General features: G+C 46.4%; 1 protein-coding gene across 1 annotated transcript; it reads right to left on the bottom strand.

Annotated features, from left to right (window-relative positions):
• Nucleotides 1–945: 945 nt before the first annotated feature.
• Nucleotides 946–18,829, bottom strand: EIF2B5 (eukaryotic translation initiation factor 2B subunit epsilon). Its single transcript, XM_063408189.1, has 16 exons — nucleotides 18,631–18,829; nucleotides 17,452–17,576; nucleotides 16,897–17,082; nucleotides 16,623–16,800; nucleotides 15,345–15,425; nucleotides 14,587–14,664; nucleotides 14,194–14,506; nucleotides 13,403–13,548; nucleotides 12,975–13,110; nucleotides 12,420–12,521; nucleotides 11,675–11,782; nucleotides 10,693–10,783; nucleotides 9,778–9,901; nucleotides 5,205–5,330; nucleotides 3,605–3,715; nucleotides 946–2,634 (listed from the first exon to the last, which is right to left on the bottom strand). Exons 1-16 carry the CDS (start codon nucleotides 18,781–18,783, stop codon nucleotides 2,569–2,571), a joined length of 2,124 nt encoding a protein of 707 aa, XP_063264259.1. The 5' UTR covers nucleotides 18,784–18,829; the 3' UTR covers nucleotides 946–2,568.
• Between the last annotated feature and the right edge of the window lie 896 nt (nucleotides 18,830–19,725).

The following is a 19,725-nucleotide window of genomic DNA, read 5'->3' as shown; positions in this document are numbered from 1 at the left end:
CAAAAAACATCTTGACTGCAGCAACAAGAAAGCATCAAACCCACCCTACACTTCAGCAATGGAGAAAATGCTCCTTTTAAAAGTACAATATGTATCAGTACATAAGGATGCTGCCCCATGCCAGAACTCCACCTTGGAGAGTATCAAATGTTCTAATTTGTTTTCTTTTTACTGCTCTGCTCTTGGCATCTGTAAAACTACCCCACCACACACACCACCAAGGCCTGAAGGATGTGGCCACAGAGCAACTTTCTCTCCTTGGATTTTAATTCCCAGGTATAAAAGCAGCTCATATCACGAAGTTGAAGCAAAGGAGGAAGGAATGTGGAAAAAACAAAAGCGGAATTGTTACTTGGCAGAAATAATCAAGAACTTCTGGCAAAACTGAGCTATTTACAGCATTACATGTTAAATTTATTCTTAAGCCATCTTTACCCTGTAAAAGGAAAATAAAATACTTGAGATGTCCGAGGAGATTTTAAAATTACCAAGTCTTGCAGCTGGTTTGTAAATGGTTTCAGTAAGGGCTCCGTAGCTGCCCTTCCCTGCCTTTGCCAGTTCCTATTCCCCAGCATCAGGAGGACACAATGCAGGACATATCAGCCAACATTCCCAGCAAGTCCCATAATGCCAAATGGTAACAGATTTCTTTGGATTTAAGGTTCATCTTTGCAACATAATTCTGTACAGCACCAAACCTCACCCACTTCAGGATTCCAAGTTCAGAAGTTTTAATTAATTGTTCTCTAGTTGCAAACAGGGGTCATGAATTACCATAAAACACGTTCACCAATTCAATGCTGTGCTGATTTTCCATGTGCCAATTGTGTGCTTAAAATCTGAGGAAAAAGCAGTGATGACTCATTTAACTTACACGTGAAGCCCTGCTCAGGCATGTAAAACTGGAGACATACAATTCCAAGTCAAAAAAAGCAAACAAGCTGGTAACACCAGGATAGGTTTTATTTGCTCCCTGAATTAAATATTGGCAGATACAGAAAATTCAGATACCAACTATTTCCCCAACATTTACAAGACTGAGTTTGCAATGTCAGAAAACAAGGACATTTATGCACAATCCTGGCAACTGATAGTGTGAGTGCACAAGATGGCCCTGCCTGAACATCAGCTTTTTAGAGGCAGTATCCCTGGTCTCCAGCATCCAATGCTGTCCCCTCACTGACAATTGTGGCACCACGGAACGGCCAAATAAATATCCTGAGTGGGCAGCTCCAGTGCATTTCCCCCTGGAAAGGATTTATTCCATGCTCCTCCTGAAGGGGCAGAGGCAAGGTCAGTACATCCAGCAAATAACCCACCTATGAACACAAGCTGATGGCTGTGGTACATTTTTCACTCTGTTCTTTGAGAGCAGGGGAGAACACAGAACAGTGACACTTCCAAGTAAGCTGTTCTTAAAGGCCTTGCTGCTGCACACTCACTCCCTGCTGCCTGCCGAGCTGCTCTGTGGCTGCAGAGCATCACAGTGGGTTTGCAGCACTTTCCCTGCTATCTGAGGGAATTCTTCAAATAAATAAATGGCCATGAAGTAAGAAATCATGTGGATACACAGACTGTGTGCTGCTGAAGGAAATACCATTCGCTCCTTTTCACACTGGAGCAGAACTTAGGAACTTGCATTCTCTGCCAAGCAGCTGGTGCAGTCAATGCCCCCAGGGCAAAACACAAGTGTAGTTGGTGCAGCAGGAGGGACCAGGCACCTCTGCTCCCTTTTCATAAAAAAAATAAAGAAACAGACACTTCTCTAAAACATGTCTGCTAAGCTGGGGGCATAGAAGAACGACCACATGCAGGATTTGGTGACCTGTACAGCCATCCACCATCAACCAACCCTGTGGGGAAGCTGAGCACACATCACTCCCAGTTCTACAGCACAGGAAACACATGGTTTTACCAACTCCACTGTGCAATGTGTGTTAGATCCTAGCACGGCAGATGGCAAGAGATTTTCCCTTTTGGAAAGATCACAGAAGTGCCTTCTAGGCTGCAAAATGCCTTGGGCGTCCTCAGACAACTGCACCTTCTCCAGGCATAAGAACTCCTGAATTCTAGTCCTGCACTCCAGATCCTAATCCACGTGCTCTTACTCACCAACCTTGCCAGTGTCTCTTCAGAAGGAGTTCCCTTAACTCCAGAAGCAACAATGACTCCAAATACTTTAGCTGTATGACCATTCTTCCACAACCCTGATGGTTAGATCTACAGGGGCATCATATGCATTTGCATCTATTCTCTCCCTTTGTATTAGTAACAAGGACCTCCCAAAAGATAGCTTATAGTACATCACATCCAGGCTCCAGAGGGATTTTATGTATCATCACCTCCTGCTTTTCCCTTATAGTTTTTATACTGGGTTGCAACATAAGGTGCAAATGAGGGAGGGAGTGAAGTGGCAAAGTTGGGAACACACAACTGAATTAATGATGGGATTGTCAGTCACTTCAATGTCAGGCCCCACATCCACACACCATGCACTGGCATTGATCTTGCCATGCCCACTTGGCCCAGAAAGGCAGTGAGAGCCTCTTCTCATGCTGAGCCACCATGTCAGTCTTGGTCGCCGTCAGACGACTCCTCCTCTGCCTCCTCCAGCCACTGGATAAACTTCTGGAGCTGCAGAGGGAATGAAAAGTAATCGGGTAACAACTGACACCTAAGAGATGCTGGAAATGCTCAACACATTGTGTGAGTGAGCATCACTATCATGCACAAGAGTGTTTCCAGAAGAAACAGAAACAGAGGCAGATTGAGAGACAATTAGGTGAAAAACAATTGGGATGCCACAGACAAACAGAGACTGATTCAATTCTTAAAGGAGATTCCTCCAGTCAGACTATCCCTCTGACACTCAGCAAAAAGACAGAAGTTTGAGAGTTTTTCAGAGCTTGAGGGCAAAGCAATGGCAGCTGCACCTTAGCTGACATGTTAGGAAAACTCTGCTGGGAAAAAAATTTGTGCCTCAGAAACTGCTATAAAAAAGGCAGTTTATTTTACGTTTTAACTGGGCTTGAACAAGCAGCTGAAAGCACTGCTGACTTTGCAAAGGTCTTGAACAAAGTTGTTCTTCAGATGGCTTTTTTTTCTTCTACTTCCCTCCCAGATCCAGGGAGGAGGACTGGAACAGGGCTCAGACAAACTGCAGCACAAAGTTCTACCTCATGGAGGAGGGAAGTTTATAAGGAACTGCCGAGCCAGGAGTGAAAGCTTCAAAGGAATTGCATGGGGCCAGCACACAGGGCATTGGCCTAAAGCCCATTTCAAATGGGTGTTGGCTTAGAGAAGCTGTGCTGCTACTCCAAAAAGTGCTGGCCTCGTGCTACAGAGAGCCCACTAGAAACAATCCTCATACTCCCTCCATTCCTCATCCAAACAAGATGATTACGGCAGAACGCACAGAAATGCCTGCTCTGGAGGATAAATCTGTGCTGCTTGATGCACTAGTGTGTTTCTTGGCCTACCATGTGATGGCAGCTGCTCCACAGGAGGTGACAGGGACACCAAACTTCACTCGAAGTTTCTTTCAGCAGCTGCTGTCTGTCTCTCTCCCCCCACCCCGGCCTCTCCCAACACCTTTGGGACTCACCCGTTGGTTTTTCCGAAGCTGCTTTCCTTTGTCAGACGTGTCCCGCAAAGAGAACCAATTGAGAATTACATCTTCTTCCAGAATTTCCAGCTGGTAAAATGTCATCAACACCTGCATCAATTAGAAAAGAGCAACAGGCTCTCCATAAACTCTTTCGGGACTAGCTCACGTCCAAGTACAAAGTTTGCACGTAATCCATGTCTCTCAGCTCCCTCTTCACCAGAAGGCACTCAGGCTGCTTCATTTTCCTTCTACTGTTAAAAATAACTGTGATTCTCCTACCAAGCCTTATGTTCCTGACAGATGCTGTGACACGTAATGAGTCAAAAGTTCAAGCCCCAGCTCCAGCTCCGAGGATGCTGGGTATGACTGAGAGGAGTGGACAACAAGGGGTCACAGAGGACATCAGTTCAAGATATGTTTTCTTTTTAAACCAACCCAAACGCCATCCTCAAAGCAGATCCAACAAGGAACTGATGCAGGCTCAGGTACAAGACTGACACGTGCAGAGGAGCATGAACATACCCAGCTCTGCCCCAGGCTCCCTGCTCCTGCCAGCTCTCTCTTTGCAGTGCCTTATGGCAGGTGTCAAAGCAATTGGTCATTCGGCAGCTCCAGCCCCTCCCCTGTGAGCCAGGGGCAGGCCCGATCTGGCTTTCTCAGGGTGCCTTTGTGCTCAGGCAGAGCAGGCATTTCGCAGTCGGTCTCCCTGCAGCAAAGCACCAACAAAGCTGGCTGCCAACTCCGAATATAAAGTGTCACTTCAATTCCCAGCCTCTAGGGAAACCCAGGCCTCTAGAACAATGGACACATGCCAAACAATTGCTGTAATTCAAGGACATTTTGGCTCACCAAACTGAAGGCTTTTGGCTCCAGTCCTAAGTGCTTTGCCATCAGCGAGAAGCACTAGCAGCAGAAGTTAGGATTACTCTTTCTTGAGGAATCAAGAGTTAAGCAGGCTCTAGGAGAGCTCTTCCAAAACAGACAGGGGCTTCCTGAGTTGCTGCTAAAGGAGCCTAGCAATCCAAGTCAAATGTGATAGGGCAGACATAATGCAGGGACAAAATATTTGTGAAGGACTATGAGGAGGAATATATGAAATTTCTCAGAAGCAGGGAGGCAGGGAGATAACAAGCCATATGACAGGTTCCCTTTATTCCCAATTTCATAACTAGCTCAGCCTGAATAAAATTCCACTTTTATTCCCAGCTTTTCTGTTTTACACTCTGAAGTGGTATAAACCATTTAGCAGTGAGATTCCAGGGACCATGGAGAGATAAATGAAGTTCTTCCTAGAGTGAGTCTCTGGCCTTACCCCTTCCAGCGTCACACAACAAGGGCATCTATGTTGGAAGCTGCAAAATAATAGCTCCCCACAGGCTGCAGGCTGGTAATTAATACTCACCCTCAGCTGTGCTCCTTCAGAGGCACAGGCAGACACAGAACTATTTTTTTTAAGAAATTGTTATAGATGGATTTTCTACACACCCTCTCCACCGAGAACCCGACATTCTCCCCCCTAAAGCAGAGAGGTGATGATGTAAACAGGATTCATTCCACTGTGAATCAAGCACAAACAGATTTGGGAGTGGATACTCACTTTAGCTATCGATGTGCAGAGACTGTCATGCTCCAAGAAGAATTCCTCAATGGCACATAAGGCATTCAAGTGATCTGATGCTCGTTTTATGTAGTTCTTAAACAACGGGGTCCAGTTCTTCAACAGCTGCAGCGAGAAAACACAGAAGAGCTCCTGAGCCGAGATGGGCGGGTGCACTCAGCCCTGTGTCTCAGCTGTGTTACACCATAAAAGTGACCCAGGGAAGCACACTCAGCTGACTACTTCAGGTATTTGACCCTCTCTGTCCATCAAACAGATGCTATTGAGTCTCACATGTGAGGACAGAACTTGGTTTTATTAAGCTTTCAGAATATCCACTAGCTTTCTTGTTTTTACCTCTATGGATGGAATACCAGATCATAACAATAAATGTGTTCAATGGAGTCTGGTATTCAAACAAAATCTCTTCACTGCAGACTGATAATGAGAGATACCTGCATACTACTCACAGCCTCCCCCCACAGAGCAGCTGACATTTCAGTGGAATTTTCCTTCAAAGCAGAAGGACGAATAAGGAAACATAGGAAAAGATAATGCCAGGTTAATTACCAGCTGAGTAGAAGTGAACAGTGAAAAACAACCATCTCTAAAACAGGAATGCGTCAGAGCAGCCCCTAAGTGCAAATCACACATTTGCTGTGTGCCTAGAGGCTTGTTTGGATCCTGAAGCCTGCTGCAGGGAATGGGTGGAAGGATGAAGGGCAAGAAGTTGTTACACTATTAGTTGTTCTCTCCTCCAAGGCTTATTTTTCTTGAAGTCTTGAGTTTAATGATTTTAGTGCTGCCTCTTCAAACAATATTTGTGAGTCCCCCACAGCTCTTTCCCTTGTTGTACATATCTGGGAAATATGCAGCAGGGAGCTCTGCAAAGCAGCACAGACTGACCTGAATCTGGAATAGGAGATAATACTTAGATCCCTGTCCATAAAAATTTTAAAAGGTATCAGAACTTGGATAAGATACAAGAAGAATTCTTCATTGGCCACATCATGACCTGACCACCCTACAAAAACATCATAAGAAATTAAATCACTCTTTTTCAATGGAGTAATTCAACAGCAGGCCATGCTGCAACTACACCCCTGGCATGACTGAACAGATACAATGGTTTGCTGTGCCTTCAGCAGTGTCTCCTTACAGAACACATCTGGTCTGTTTTGAAGGGAAAATGGCAATTCACAGGGGTTTGTAGTGTGAAGCTTTGAGTCACCTATATTTGGGGTTAATCAGCATTATACTGTCCAGGATAAATAACTGTTAACAGGCAGTAGACCTGAGAGAAGGAGAGCTCCAGGACACACAGTGGAGCTATGGAGATAGCCCAGGCTGGTGTGGACTACCAAAGGTAACCTCAGCTAGGAAACAGTGCTCATGTACTCTGCAGTACTGCACTCCATCACCTCTTCAGACACATTTGCTATGCAATGATGGAATCTGCATGCCTCAAGCAGAAACAAAGAAGGGGATTAGTACAAACAAACTCATCTGTACAGTGGTACACTGACTGGTTTAAGGAACAACAGTAACAGCACAGAATAATCTTGATCATTGTGGTATCACAATACAACAACTGAGGGTCCTGTGGCATATTTACAGGAGGTACTTTAGTGTTTAGCAAAATGCTTAATGCTAAACACTCTTCCCTCCTCTACAACCGTTTCCCCATTCTTATTACTCTTTAGAATCTTCACCTCAACTGCAGTAAAGCTACTGGAAAATTCCTTCCAGGCTAAGAAACACTTTGCAATATTATTAACACCTTTAAATCATAAGCAGGAAAAAATCCAACCAGAAGCTATTGAGTTTCTGAAAGCAGGTTATTTATAAAGAAAACACTCACAACCCCAGGACTCAATTCATTGTTCCTGCTGCTGGAAAAGGGAAAGAAGGAAAAATATACCATGTCAAGTTGAGAACATGCACTGCACTGTAATTGGTGCTAATGGGGATAGTAGGGCTCAGCACCACAGAGCCCCTGGGAAAAACATCCTTTCAGCCTGTATGACCAGAGGGGCTATTTTGGGCATTTCATGAAGATCTAAACTGGAGAATTAGAATCTTCCAGTGTGGATTTGATAAAACACTAAAAAATTTGAAGTTACCTGACAGAGAGCCCTATAGACAATACCACAATTTTTCAGGCTTTGACTCTACACAGGTAACGCTTCAAAACAATCTACAGTCTGGAGAAAGCAATTAAATCTCTCTGACAGGTTGATTAATGTTTCATCAAATCTGGTCAATGAAATTCTAGCAACTTGGAAGAGGTTTGTGATCCAGCTCTCTTGTCAGAAGGACAGTCTCAACACCAAGATCATTTTACACCTACCACCAGCACAGAACACCATCAGGAAGTACGTGCAAAACACAACAGACAAAACTGTAATTCCAACCTGTTAGACCACAACAGCATCTCTGCTGATCACCACAAATGACTTTAGTGACAGCAGAAATCTATTTGGTCCCCAAATAAGCAATCTCATGGTGTGTTCACATGCACACCATTACAGAATCCCAGTTCTGGGAAAGGTCCACAGTTCTAGGAAAAGTCTATTTCTGCACCATCTCTCCTTGACCCCTTGTACAAGAGCTGAACGAGATGCCTGACATGCATCAAACTGGATATCTCTATTCTCAAGCCTCCATGTTTCATCTGAAAAAATTACCCACAGGCATATCCTTCACCAGATGCTTGTTTCCTAAAATTGCTGCAACACTTTAGAGCTCCATGCTCAGGGGCCAGCACTTCAGACCACGTACTGTGGTTTCAAGTCAAACCATACATCATAACTATGGCATTCCCACAATCTCCCCACCTGAGCTGCCTGGGACTGCTCTACCATAGGTTTTACATAAACAACCCATCTTATTTTAGCATCTCTTGGTCAGAGTTGAGCTACAAAGAGAGTGAGAAACATGTAACAGGTCTGTAAGGTTCAGTGGGCTTCTGATACCAATCACTCTCAGAATGCAGGCAGCCCCATCTCACACAAAATAACACTTTTCCATAACTACTCCATCATGAGCAGCTCTCAGCCCAAAACTGCTATTGCCTGAGGCAGTTTTAGCTGCAAACTTCAGCAGCAACTGCTTTCATTATGTACTAACCTATGCCAAGCCTGTGCTTGGGATTTGCAGAGTGTAAATAATAATTAGTAAATTAATGGAGTGTACTTTTTACTAACCAGGGAATCACAAAGTGCAGAGAAGCCACTATTCCAGATGCTGTACAACTTCTGCCTGAAGAACTGGACTTTTCAAAGCACTGCTGGTAAATACACAAAGCTGCTGCCTCAGAAGACCAGTGATGTGTGTTTAATAAGCATTTCAAGGCTGGGATTAAAAAAAACCCCATCCTATACAGCTACCAATTCCACACAAGCTGTTGTCTAGATGTACTGCTTTCCACTTAGACTCTATCACCTGCTTCAACATTTTCTTCGGTCCTCCTCCTTCAATGCTCTTTTTCTAGTACAGGACATGCTATTCAAGAAAACAGTCTGGAAAAATTAATAAAAGCAAGCAGAACTTAAACAGACTGAGCAGCAAAATCTCACTAAGCCATCTGAAGAACAGATCAATTTACATGGATGTTTTCTGCAGAAGGCACCTCCACATGTCCAAGAGGTTAATTAAGTAGCATGCTTACACCTACACAAAGGAAAATTAGTTTTCCACGCTTTCCCATCAATTGAAAGCACATACTTCCTCAGAGAAAGGATTATGAGGAAGTCTAGTGTTCCTCCAAATCTCATTAAAAAAAGTAATCCTAAAAAAATGGAAGTAGTCTGTCCCAAACACGTATCAGACCTATTCATTCTGAAAGAGCATCTTCAGAATCTGCAGAGTTTGCAAAGTCAAATACATAAATGGACTGTAACAGGGAGACAAAAATAGTACAATGACTTCAGCTTGGGTGAACAAAACCATAAAGAGAAGACTGCCTGCTTTTTCAAACAGATCCTACCCTATTTTGTCTGCTATAAGGCAAGAAATTGAAGTTGGTACACCCAGCTATACAACCCATCTCCCTAGAAACAAAGCAGAACTTTATCTTTGCATAAAGACAACAATATCATGCCTTTGCATTTGGCTTAAAAAAAATTGGCACCAATTACAGTATGCAGACAAGTAAGACCTTGGAAAGGATCCCACTGGGAGAGGAGTGTGTTTCCCACTGCCCCAGGGACAGGACTTGAGATGGACTGGAACCGGGTTGCTGGAATGCAAGGCTGTAAAGACATCTCTAATTGACCTTCTCTTTTCTCTTTTACAAATGATGCACTTCTACTATCTCACACAGGCAACAGAAACAACTACAGGTACTGAAGTAGAGCTCCCCCACCTACAGTCTTAGCTGAGCTCTGTCAAGCAGGAACAGTTTCAGTTCATTTTTACTTCTCCAGAAGACAGGCTCAGGACCTCAAGGAGTTCAAGTGGTTCCAGGCTTAACCAGAGAGATTTCTCAGTCAGGAACTACCTGGGGCACACAGAGAGGCTGCTGTGCACTAGGAGATAAGCCCAAAGAAGAGTCAAATGGAGCAGGACTCACAGGAAGTAACGCTGAGAAATAGTTCTGGGAGTCCAGGTTTGCATCCAGCTGCTGCAGTGGGAACTCCAGGATCACTTTACTGAGCACCTGCATCATCTCCTTCAGGCCAATGTTATATGCATACCTACGATGAAAAAGGTAAAAAACCCTCAACATTTCACATTGTCTGATCTCTGCAGGCTGTGGCTATTCACAGAGACAGAGGAGAAAATCTGATTTTCATCTTCTCAACCTATTTTTTATTTGTTTATTTGGTTTTCCACATATTCCGACAACAAAATCACTTTGCATTGCATCAGGTCCTGCATAAGGCCATAAGTCCTGCAAATCTGTAATGACAATTGGAAGAAGCTGCTGCAGGGACAGCACCCCCACATTTACCAGAGTGCTGTAGGAATGCTCTGCACAAAAGAAGGCACACAGGTTTGGATTTGAGAAACACTAGACAAAAGGCACGCTGATTATGTGTTCTAGACTTGCTGCTGTAAAAGTCCTGTGGACAAGCCACACTGCAGCACAGCCCCAGCTGCAGGCAGCTGGCTGAATTCTGCAATGCCCAGAGCAGCAGACCCTGCAGGAATTTCCAGGCAGTCATGCCAAGAACTGGCTTGCTCTCTTCAGTCCACAGTTATTTAGCAGCAATTCAATCTCTTGTTACAGAGATGGGGCAGGAAAAGCCTAACCACCAAGGATGCTAGAGATGCAGCTGATGCTCTCCATCAACTCCTGTTGTCATTTAGTCATGATGTCTAAGCTGCATTTCTCATGCTCCATACTGATAAAATGTCTAACAGTGGGCATTCATGTGGTTTCTCCTCTTCTTTTGACACGCCTGCTATCAATCCCAACTGTTCAGCATAAGGGACAATATCCCTAAGGACACCCTGAGGATCCCTAAGGACACCCCCAACTCACTTGAGGGAGTTGATTTCCAGGACCAGGTTGTCACAGGAAATGTTTTCTTCTTCACCCCTTTGTAACGTACCCAGAACCTCATTCTGGAAAACTAATGAAAGAAAGGACAGGCAGTTAGACATGAGGGAAAAGCACAGATCCTTCAAACTGCTCATTGCTGAAGGAATGATGCCCATCACAAACAAATCATTCTGACAAAGATGTCTATTTGTTCTCTGTGAGCTGACACAAACCCACAGCAACTATACTTATAAACAGTGGGATATAATTCAAACGAAGGAAACCACCTACTAAATATCATTGATCTATCCACAAAAACCAGTACCAAGCTATTTACCTCTGCAGCCTTTTAGAGCAGAGTTTCTATTATATTTTCACAATCTAGGCTTTCCTATTCAGACAAACCTCATCTTCCTATAACTGAAAGTATTAATTCAAATTTAAAATTTATTGATTTAATTTATTTTGGGGTGATATTCCAATATGAGAAGGTTTTTGGGTTTTTCCAATTTGGCCTGAACCTCTTCCAAATCCAGGTAAGCTTAACACAACGAAACAGAAAACCAAAACATCTCTGCCAAAAGAGAAAGCTCCTACAAGGACATTTATTTCTCCAGAATGATGACAGTACTAAGCTGTCCATACAGAGAAATTCTGCTGGACCTTCCCATAGTCTCTAAAATTAGCAGTGACACTGCCATTTAAACAGCCAGCTCAGGGAAGTCTCTTTCATGAAGGTCCAGTGATGAGGAATGGGAAGATGGAGGCTCTTTGTCTAGTTTCTCATCCTTGACTGCCTTGGGTTAACCCAGCAGTGATATAGGGAATACTAAAGAACTCTGTACAATGTGCAGAAAGTGAGATCAGGAAACAACATATCACAGAGGTGCACAAATTTTCCAATACACCAAAAGAAAGCAGCACAAACCTCACACACTGCATTATCTACAGAGTCATTGTACTTCTTCAGAGTGCCTCTCACCTTTGATGTCATCCAGCTGAGGGGAAGCTGCCCGACTGTCTGGCTCCTCAGAGCCCATGCTCAGGTCACTGTCAGATTCACTCTCTTCCTCTGAGTGCATAGCTGGGCCTGAGGAAGGAGAAGATGCAGCATTCAGCACTCAAAAGCTGCAACTATCACATGCCATGAGGAACCAGGTGTCTCAGGGACCTCCCAACCAAGTCAGCAACTATCTGTCCTTGCAAGGAAGCTTCTGTTTACAGGTCCAGATGATTATTTTTGCTGCAGAGGGAACACTACAGCTGGCACTAGGATAATGGGATTTTTTGGGAGTCTGCAGACAACAAAGGACAGGGACAGAAGCAACTGCATTTTGCGCAGACTGCTGACTCACAAAGGAGCAATGTCAGCAGACACTGCCACGGCAGGAAGAAAGCCAGCAGCACCCAGAATAGCCAAAGCATATTCCCATCTGAGGGAGGGCCTGGTGTCCCATAGTGCAGCATTCCCAGCACAGACAGCTCTGTGCATTAGTGCAAGGCAAATATCTAACAAACACCTTCCACAGAACACAGGTAGAGAGAATCTGGTCCATGATCTGCATTTGCCTCTCACCTTCCCTCCACACATAGCTGTTATCTGGAGCCAGTCTGCTTCACAAACCCAAGTCTTGCTCTAGACACAATTACCAGCATCCCCCTTGGCTGGTTTCCCCAACACACCCTTGTCTGTTCGTCCCAGGTGACCACACTAAACTTTTCCTTACCCCAGAGGCTTTGTCTCTGCTCCTCTTCATCCTCTTCATTCTTGTCATCTGCTTTCCAGAGATAGCCTCTGCCCTCAGAGCCTACATCCTTTTTATTGTAACCTGAAAAAGAATCAGCAGACTGTGGATGTACTGGATCTGCTTACAGGCAAATCAGAAATAGACTGGTATAACCTGCATATTACTGCCCTGAAATAGCCCTCATCAAGAGGGAGCTGAGATTCCTACAGATGGATATGGATTTCAGCTTTGATTTTCTCACATGCCTTGACAAGTGAGTTACTCCTTCCTACAGCAGCAACATTTGGCAGACCATGTTTAGATCCCTTGACAAACCCACACTGTAGCAACAGTACTTCACAAGGACAAGTCCTTGGACACAGCTGAGCATCCTTGCCTGCCCTGACGAAAACACAGCAGTTCCAGGTTGAATGCAGCACTAAGCTCCACCCTGGCACTGCAGTGTCTGGAATGGGGCTGGTAAAGACTCCAAAAGATCATGGAAGACAAAACCTTCTGCATAGCTTTAGTGCATGGAGACAGAGACTCTCATACCTTTCAGTTTCACTTTGCTCTCCTTGTTCACACCAGAATCATCACTGAACTGGTCATCATCGTCTTCCTCCTCATCTGGGGGGTGCAGAGAGATCACTGTGCCCTCAGAGAGAGTGATGCCAGGACCTACTACTACCTGAAAATATGTGAAACATTTCTTAATGAAAAACACTCTGACTGCCCCCTTGTACCTCTACCAGCAGCTCCAGACAAGCTGGCACTAACAAGTACAACTGAAGACACCAGCACTGCTACATTGCATATTATACTGTCCTAGCCAAGCAACGGGAAGAAAAGGGTGAGAGCAGTAGCACAGTTTCCTCCACTGCAAAAAGGCTTGGGGCAGCCCTGTTTTCTGGCATAGTACAGTGTAAGATGAGTAACCTGCCAAGAGAGGCAGAAAGCAGAACAGACATAAATCAGCTCACCTGAGAAGAGAGAACACAGCGGGGCTTTAGCTTCACTTTCTCCTTCACTTCAGCCTCATCACAGATTACAGAATGGTGGATCTCCACGTTATCTGCTATGTGCACTCGGTCCCACAGAACTGCTCCATCCAAAGTGACTTTATCACCTGTCATACACCACCAAGTACAAATATGTTGAGGAAGGCTGTCTGGTGCTCTCTGACACTGCTGAGTCCATTAGGAAGCATCTTACTGACTCCCAATCCCCTTGATACATAATGGATGTTAGATAACAGGGGAAAATTTGCCTCAGAGGCCTACATCCACTTCTTACCCAAAGTTGAAAGACAAAGTTGTTGTCTACAGAGACTTGAGAGTAACAGCTGACATCTCAGTTTTGGACAAACACGGCCAAATCATAAAAAAAAAAAAATCCAGCCAAGGCTAAGTAGGAGTGAGCTAGGAGGGAGCAAGGTTAAGAGTGAGCTGCTAGGAAGCAGCTCATGAAAATGGGGATAGATGTCCCTCATTTGCAGGATGTTGGTAGTTGATAACTCTAGATCAGTAAAGGTCACACATTCTCTGCTGCTGAAACAACTCATTTGCATGAAGTACTTTCCAGCTTCATTATGGTACCCTGAAAACTTCTATCTATTTCAGCTACTGGAAAACCAAGCTTTTCTCCTTTCTCCCCATTAGCAATCAACCAGTACCCACCTATCATCCTCTTGCAGTGCCAAACGCTCTTTAAAAACTGAATCCCAAAACGTGTGGCCTGGCAAGGCTGGCACACCCTCCACTCTTGCACTCACCTATCCTACAGTTCTGCCCAATAACGCTGTTGGTGATGGAGCAGTTGCTGCCAATGACGGTTCCCTGCCCGATGAGCACGTTCTCTTCCAGCACACTGCCCTGGCCAAGGCTCACATCCACCCCTCGGTAAATATTGTGTTTGGAGTGGGTGTAACTCTGGTTCTTGTCGTCACTGAAGTTCATCTCCGGAGTGAGAGGATAAACCCAGCGCCGGATGATGTCCGAGCACACAGCTTCGTACATCAGCAGGTTGCATATATGAGCACCATAGTCTTCTGTTGCTACGTGCATGTGGATCTGGTTCCCCAGGACCTGGGAGACAGGCAGGAGCATGTCAGAAGGTCCTCTAAGGCAAAGTAACAGGATCCCCCTTGTAACAACCCTTTCCTTACCTCCTCATTCACCAACAGACCACGCACAAAGTCATCCCGTGTCTGGTAGTCAAAATTGTCTGTGAACAGTTCAGCCACCTGCCAGGAATAAAGTACATGGAAATAACATAGTTAGAGTCAAGTTATACAATACAGGAAAGTGATGGTCTTGCCTTGAATAAAGCTCTGACTCCTTCTGCTAGGAATATTGACCCTCCCATCTACTCCTCTTCCTCCTACTTCTCCAGAATCCATGAACAGATTCTGGTTTCCAAAAGGGACAAGACAATCATTTAGCATTTCCAAGCAATTTGCCCAGCCTGACTTTGTAGTTTCACCCCAAAAAGAGGCCACAGACAAACTTTATCAGATCTAGAAATATACATTAGCCAGCCTTAGCTGGAATAACCCTGAAAGTTAACATAGTACCAGCTTACAAGTACTGACACTTCTCCACAGTACAGCCACCACCTCTGCTCCACAGATGTTATTATACCCAAAGTGAAATCACTTTTTTTCTGAAATAGTTTCATTCTGTGCCAAATCAGACAGTCTCTGGATATATCCTCCAAGTAGTTCTGCCTGGGCTTGAGCAGTGGATGCCAGAAACTGACTGAGCCCCCATATGTTCCACACAGCAGCACCACACGATCACCCGGGCCCTCAGCTCAGCCAGCTCTGTTTTCCAAACATGGTACTCAGGCCACGCACAGCCCCTGCACACCAGCAGTACCAAGGGAGCAGACTGAATTTTGGACCCTTGGAAGGGCAGGGCTCACCTGTGGAGAGCAGATGCTGATGTGACAATCCAGCAAGTCATGACGCACCTCGACATTCTCAATAGAGTTCTGGAACAGACTCTGAAAGAGGAAAAAATTCAGATGACCTGAGTGCCTCATGCAGTATCGAACCCCAAAAGCCTTCAACAAGCCAAGGGCAGTATTACTGAATTATTAAACTAGCTGAAGTTCTGAGGATCAGAGAAATCTACAATCTGAACTAGACCCAATCTTAGCAGGCACATACTGGTCACACAAAGAGCTGAGTGTCAGCCAGCAGAAACTGGAAACTGCCCTGCCCCTACACAGTGCAGGTCTCCTAGAAACAGCTTGTACTTCCAACAATCACTTTTCTTCCAGGTGGCTCCTTACCTCAGCCTCTGGGAGCTATAATTGTACAAAAAAAACCCCACTGATAAATGCAAATACAATTTTTACAGCTGTGGGTCAGTTTTGTATTCTTGGGTTTTGTTTCTTTTGGTTTTTTTTTTTGGTTTCCTACTGTGATTTGTACTTCCATTTGAAGACATGAAATAACTTCCTGATTACTGAGTTGGGGATGAAAATATTATACAATCACAGCCTTAATTCTGAGTTGAAGAAAGAAACTGGTCCATCTATCTCATGGGGAAGTGCCTCTGTGACATTTACAGAGACATTTACTTCATTATTAGGTGAACACGTAATAGGAGGTACCATTCCTTACACCTCTGTAACTCCACCCCATATCAGGCTCAACAACACTTCAGAAAGGAAAGGGCTGTTAAACACTGGAATGGGCTGCCCAGGGAGGTGTGGTGTCCCATCCCTGGAGGTGTTCAAGAAATGACTGGACATGCCATGGTCTAGCTCACAAGGTGGTGATCAAAGGCTGGACTCTCTGAGCTCAGAGGTCTTTTCCAACCTAAATGATTTGGTAAAAATGGTCTGTGTATGCTAGTGGTATATGCACCCCAATTTGGGAGCCCCTGTGATAGCACAAATAATCTCCTTCCCTTGTTTTACATCATGGAAAGGAAATAAAGGGCAAAACCTGAACTGTGAGAAATACATCTCCCTCATATTCAAACTGGAATGAGTCACAAACGTGCGTGTCCCAGCATGACATCATCAAGCCTCAAATAAAGACTAAGGGGAAAAAAGCCAGTTTACCCCAAGTTACTTCCTATCCTAGAGGAGCAGCTAGGACAGTTGCCCAGCCCTCATTCAAGGAGGATCTCCTTGGGCGGGCTGCCTCACTACCACAGCCCTTTTCCACCCACCAGTTTCCAGACGCACCATAGGAAAGCGGAATCGTTTCAGCCCCTGCGTTCTCTGGTAGTGAAGGACACGATTTGTGGCACTGTCCATAGCAACAACAATATCATCCTCCTTGCACCTGGCGTGGTGGCCAGGCGAGGACTCCTTGAATATCATCGTCATCACAGACACATTCTTCTCCATCTTACGACGCAGCCTGAGAAAGGAGAGCAGAACTATGAGAACGCTCCTCGGAGAGCTACAGACCGCAGTCTCAGCACACCAAGCAAGCATTCACCCTTCCAGCACCTACTTGTGCTCCTCTAGGGCTTTGGATATGTTGAAGTTGGACACCACGTCGCCAGTGACAAGGATGAAGTCGGAACGAACAAGGGATTTGGCATCCACGTCTCGCAGCACGTCACCGAGGGAGCGGTACAGGTCCGACGTGACAAACCGCACCGTGTTGGGAGAGCTGTGCCGGCACCACTTGGATTTTCTGGAAGAAGGGAAAAAAAACATCAGGAAGGCACAAAGGGGCTGTTCCTACAGACACACTAGGACACAGTGTCCCAGTGCATGCCACACCTGCAGGGGGGTGCAAGGAGCATCCTGTGACAGTGAGCCCGCTATCGCCAGGCTCAGGTACACTCAGAAGGTGAACTGAGCAGCGCTACAACACTCAACCCTTTTAACAAACTGCACACTCCTACACTGCAGGAAGGGTCTTTTCTGAGATATACTAGGAGACCCCTGCTGAAAGGGTGTCTCTTACAGTTTTCATAAGAATCAGCGAGGCCTTTCAGGCCTGCTGGAGGGCGGACAAATACTTTCCATGATGAAACTAAAAAGAAGAAGAGATTCTTACTGCAAATGCTCTTTTATCTCAGCTGACTTCCAACAGCAGAAAACAAAGGTTTCTTCCACTCCAGTTGCTGTTAGGAACTCCAAGGTATAGTCAATCATAGCCACATTTGCCATAGGTAAAAGAGCCTGAAAAACAAAACAAAACAAAACAAAAAAATCATACAGACAGCTGAACACTCAGTACCCCAACATCAGCAACAGCCCCTTCCAGCTTGGGGATATAATGTCATCAACAGTACCAGAAACACAGCACAAGTAACTGCTCCACCAAGTTTTATAGAAACCTTTTAGAGGTATCTAAACAGAAAGAGCCAATTTGTGATCTTCTAGGGGCAGATCCTCAGTTCAGAAAGAAAGGCATGTAAAAGTGAAGTTATCACAGAAAACTGTTCAAGAAGACTCAGAAAAATGACAGAGACTGGAAAAAAAGTGCTGATTCCAAGACTCGGGCTTTAACTGCTTCAAGAAAAACCTGTCAGACATGAATGATGAAGCCACAGGAATAGGAGTATCCAGAATTAAACACAGGCAAGAAACCCCAACCTAAAGTGAAGTAAGTACTCTCTTGACTTGAGATTCAACTCACACTTTTAAACTGAGTTACTGAGTCACACCTGAGTGATGCCATACCATTCCTTAATTCATTCTCGGTGCTGTTTCATTTCAGGCCTGAGCTCGCGTGTATAATTACAAGCACCACCACCGTGTTTAATCAGCAAACGAGCTAAGATAATTGTTCAGACCTAAAGTCTCCAGAAGCTTTTTATGTTCCTTTAACACACAGCCTTTTGAGCTGGATAATTAAAGTACTACCCCCATCCATTTTTCTGGCCATATTCTTTCACGCATTACAGCTTGTAAGGGCCAAGACTTCGTTTCTTTCCTTTATCAGAAAACAAGCCTGTCCAAGGCCGTCCTGCACCAGCCACAGACGCGGAGCCAACAGCGCAGCTCTGCACGCCGTATGGAAAAGCGAACAGCACCCGCAAAGCTGTGAGATCCACCCCGCCTCTGCAGCGGGGACAGAAACTCCCGCGGGAGAACGGTCGGAGCGCAGGGGCCGGGGGTCCTCGTCCCCTCCCGCCCCAGCCCGGCCTCCCGGAGACGGCGCGCACCGGGACAGGCGGCCCCGGAGGCACCGGCGCGGCGCAGGCAGCAGCGCCCAGAGGGGATTTCTCACCCGCGGCCGGTCCTTGGAGATCGGGAAGAAGCGGCGGTTGAAGCTGTCGGCGACCAGCACGGCCTGGAGCGGCGGCGGCGGCTCCTCCTGCGGGTCGGGGCCGCGGGCGGAACCCCCGCCCGCGCCGCGCCGCGCGGGACCGCGGGCCGCCATCGCCGCACGCGGCCGCCGCCGCTTCCGCTTCCGCTCGCGACAGGAGCGGCGACGGGCGCCCGGCGGGGACACAACGGCGCGGGGCGGCGCGTCCCGGCGGCGGCGGGCGGGAACGGGGCGGGAGCGGGGCCAGGGCTGCTCCTTGCCTCTCCATCATCTCCCTCCTCTCGGCGTCACCTCCGTGCCGAAGATCCGGCGTTGCATGGCCTCAGGAGCGGGGAGAGGCTTTTCATCGGCATCCCCCGAGGAGGGAGCGGGGACAGAGCAGCGCAGCTCCCTGCCATGGCCGGGCACGGCCTGGGGAAGGCCCGAATGTCCCCACAGACATCCCCGGGTGGCCTCGGGGTGTGTGCAGTGCTTTTGATGTGACCCTGGTGGTGTCTGGTTTTGGGAGCAGTGATGTTTTCTTTTACACTTCCTAGCAGCGGCGTTTTTGTGCTAGGTTTCCAAATGTCCAGACACTCCTTCTGCGAAGGACAGCCTTGAAGGGGCCAGGGATCCCTCGTCAGTGAAGGAGGGAAGGAGCCCGTCAGTGCACAGCTCACACCTGCCATCAAAATGCTGTCCCCAAAACCCACAGCCCCAGAGAAACCCCTCAGAGCCCGCTCAGAGACCCTTCCAGAGTGGATTGGAGGAAAGAAGACGTGGTTTCTGAGGGTGGGGGTGGCATTTTTCTTCCCCTCAGCCTGGTGAAGGTGCTGGGATGCTGCAGTGCTGGCTGTCCCCCTGCTCGGACACTGTCAGTTCCACGGCTCCCCATCCCCTCCGGCCATTCCTGCCCCAGCCCAGGCCCTGTCCGTGCACAGCTCTGACTGTGCTTCAGTACCATCCTGGTCGATGTACAGAAAGGGCTGGGCCATGTACAGCCCTCAGCGCAGAAAACCTGCCCTCAGCTGTGTCCCTCCTCTGCTGCCTTTCCCTGCCGCCGGGCCAGGGCCGCGG

The sequence above is a fragment of the Prinia subflava genome, chromosome 11, assembly GCF_021018805.1.
Source record: "Prinia subflava isolate CZ2003 ecotype Zambia chromosome 11, Cam_Psub_1.2, whole genome shotgun sequence".
In the NCBI taxonomy this organism is placed as follows: domain Eukaryota; kingdom Metazoa; phylum Chordata; class Aves; order Passeriformes; family Cisticolidae; genus Prinia; species Prinia subflava.
Note: the sequence above shows the minus strand (reverse complement) of the source record. Positions and strands in the feature narration are given on the sequence as shown.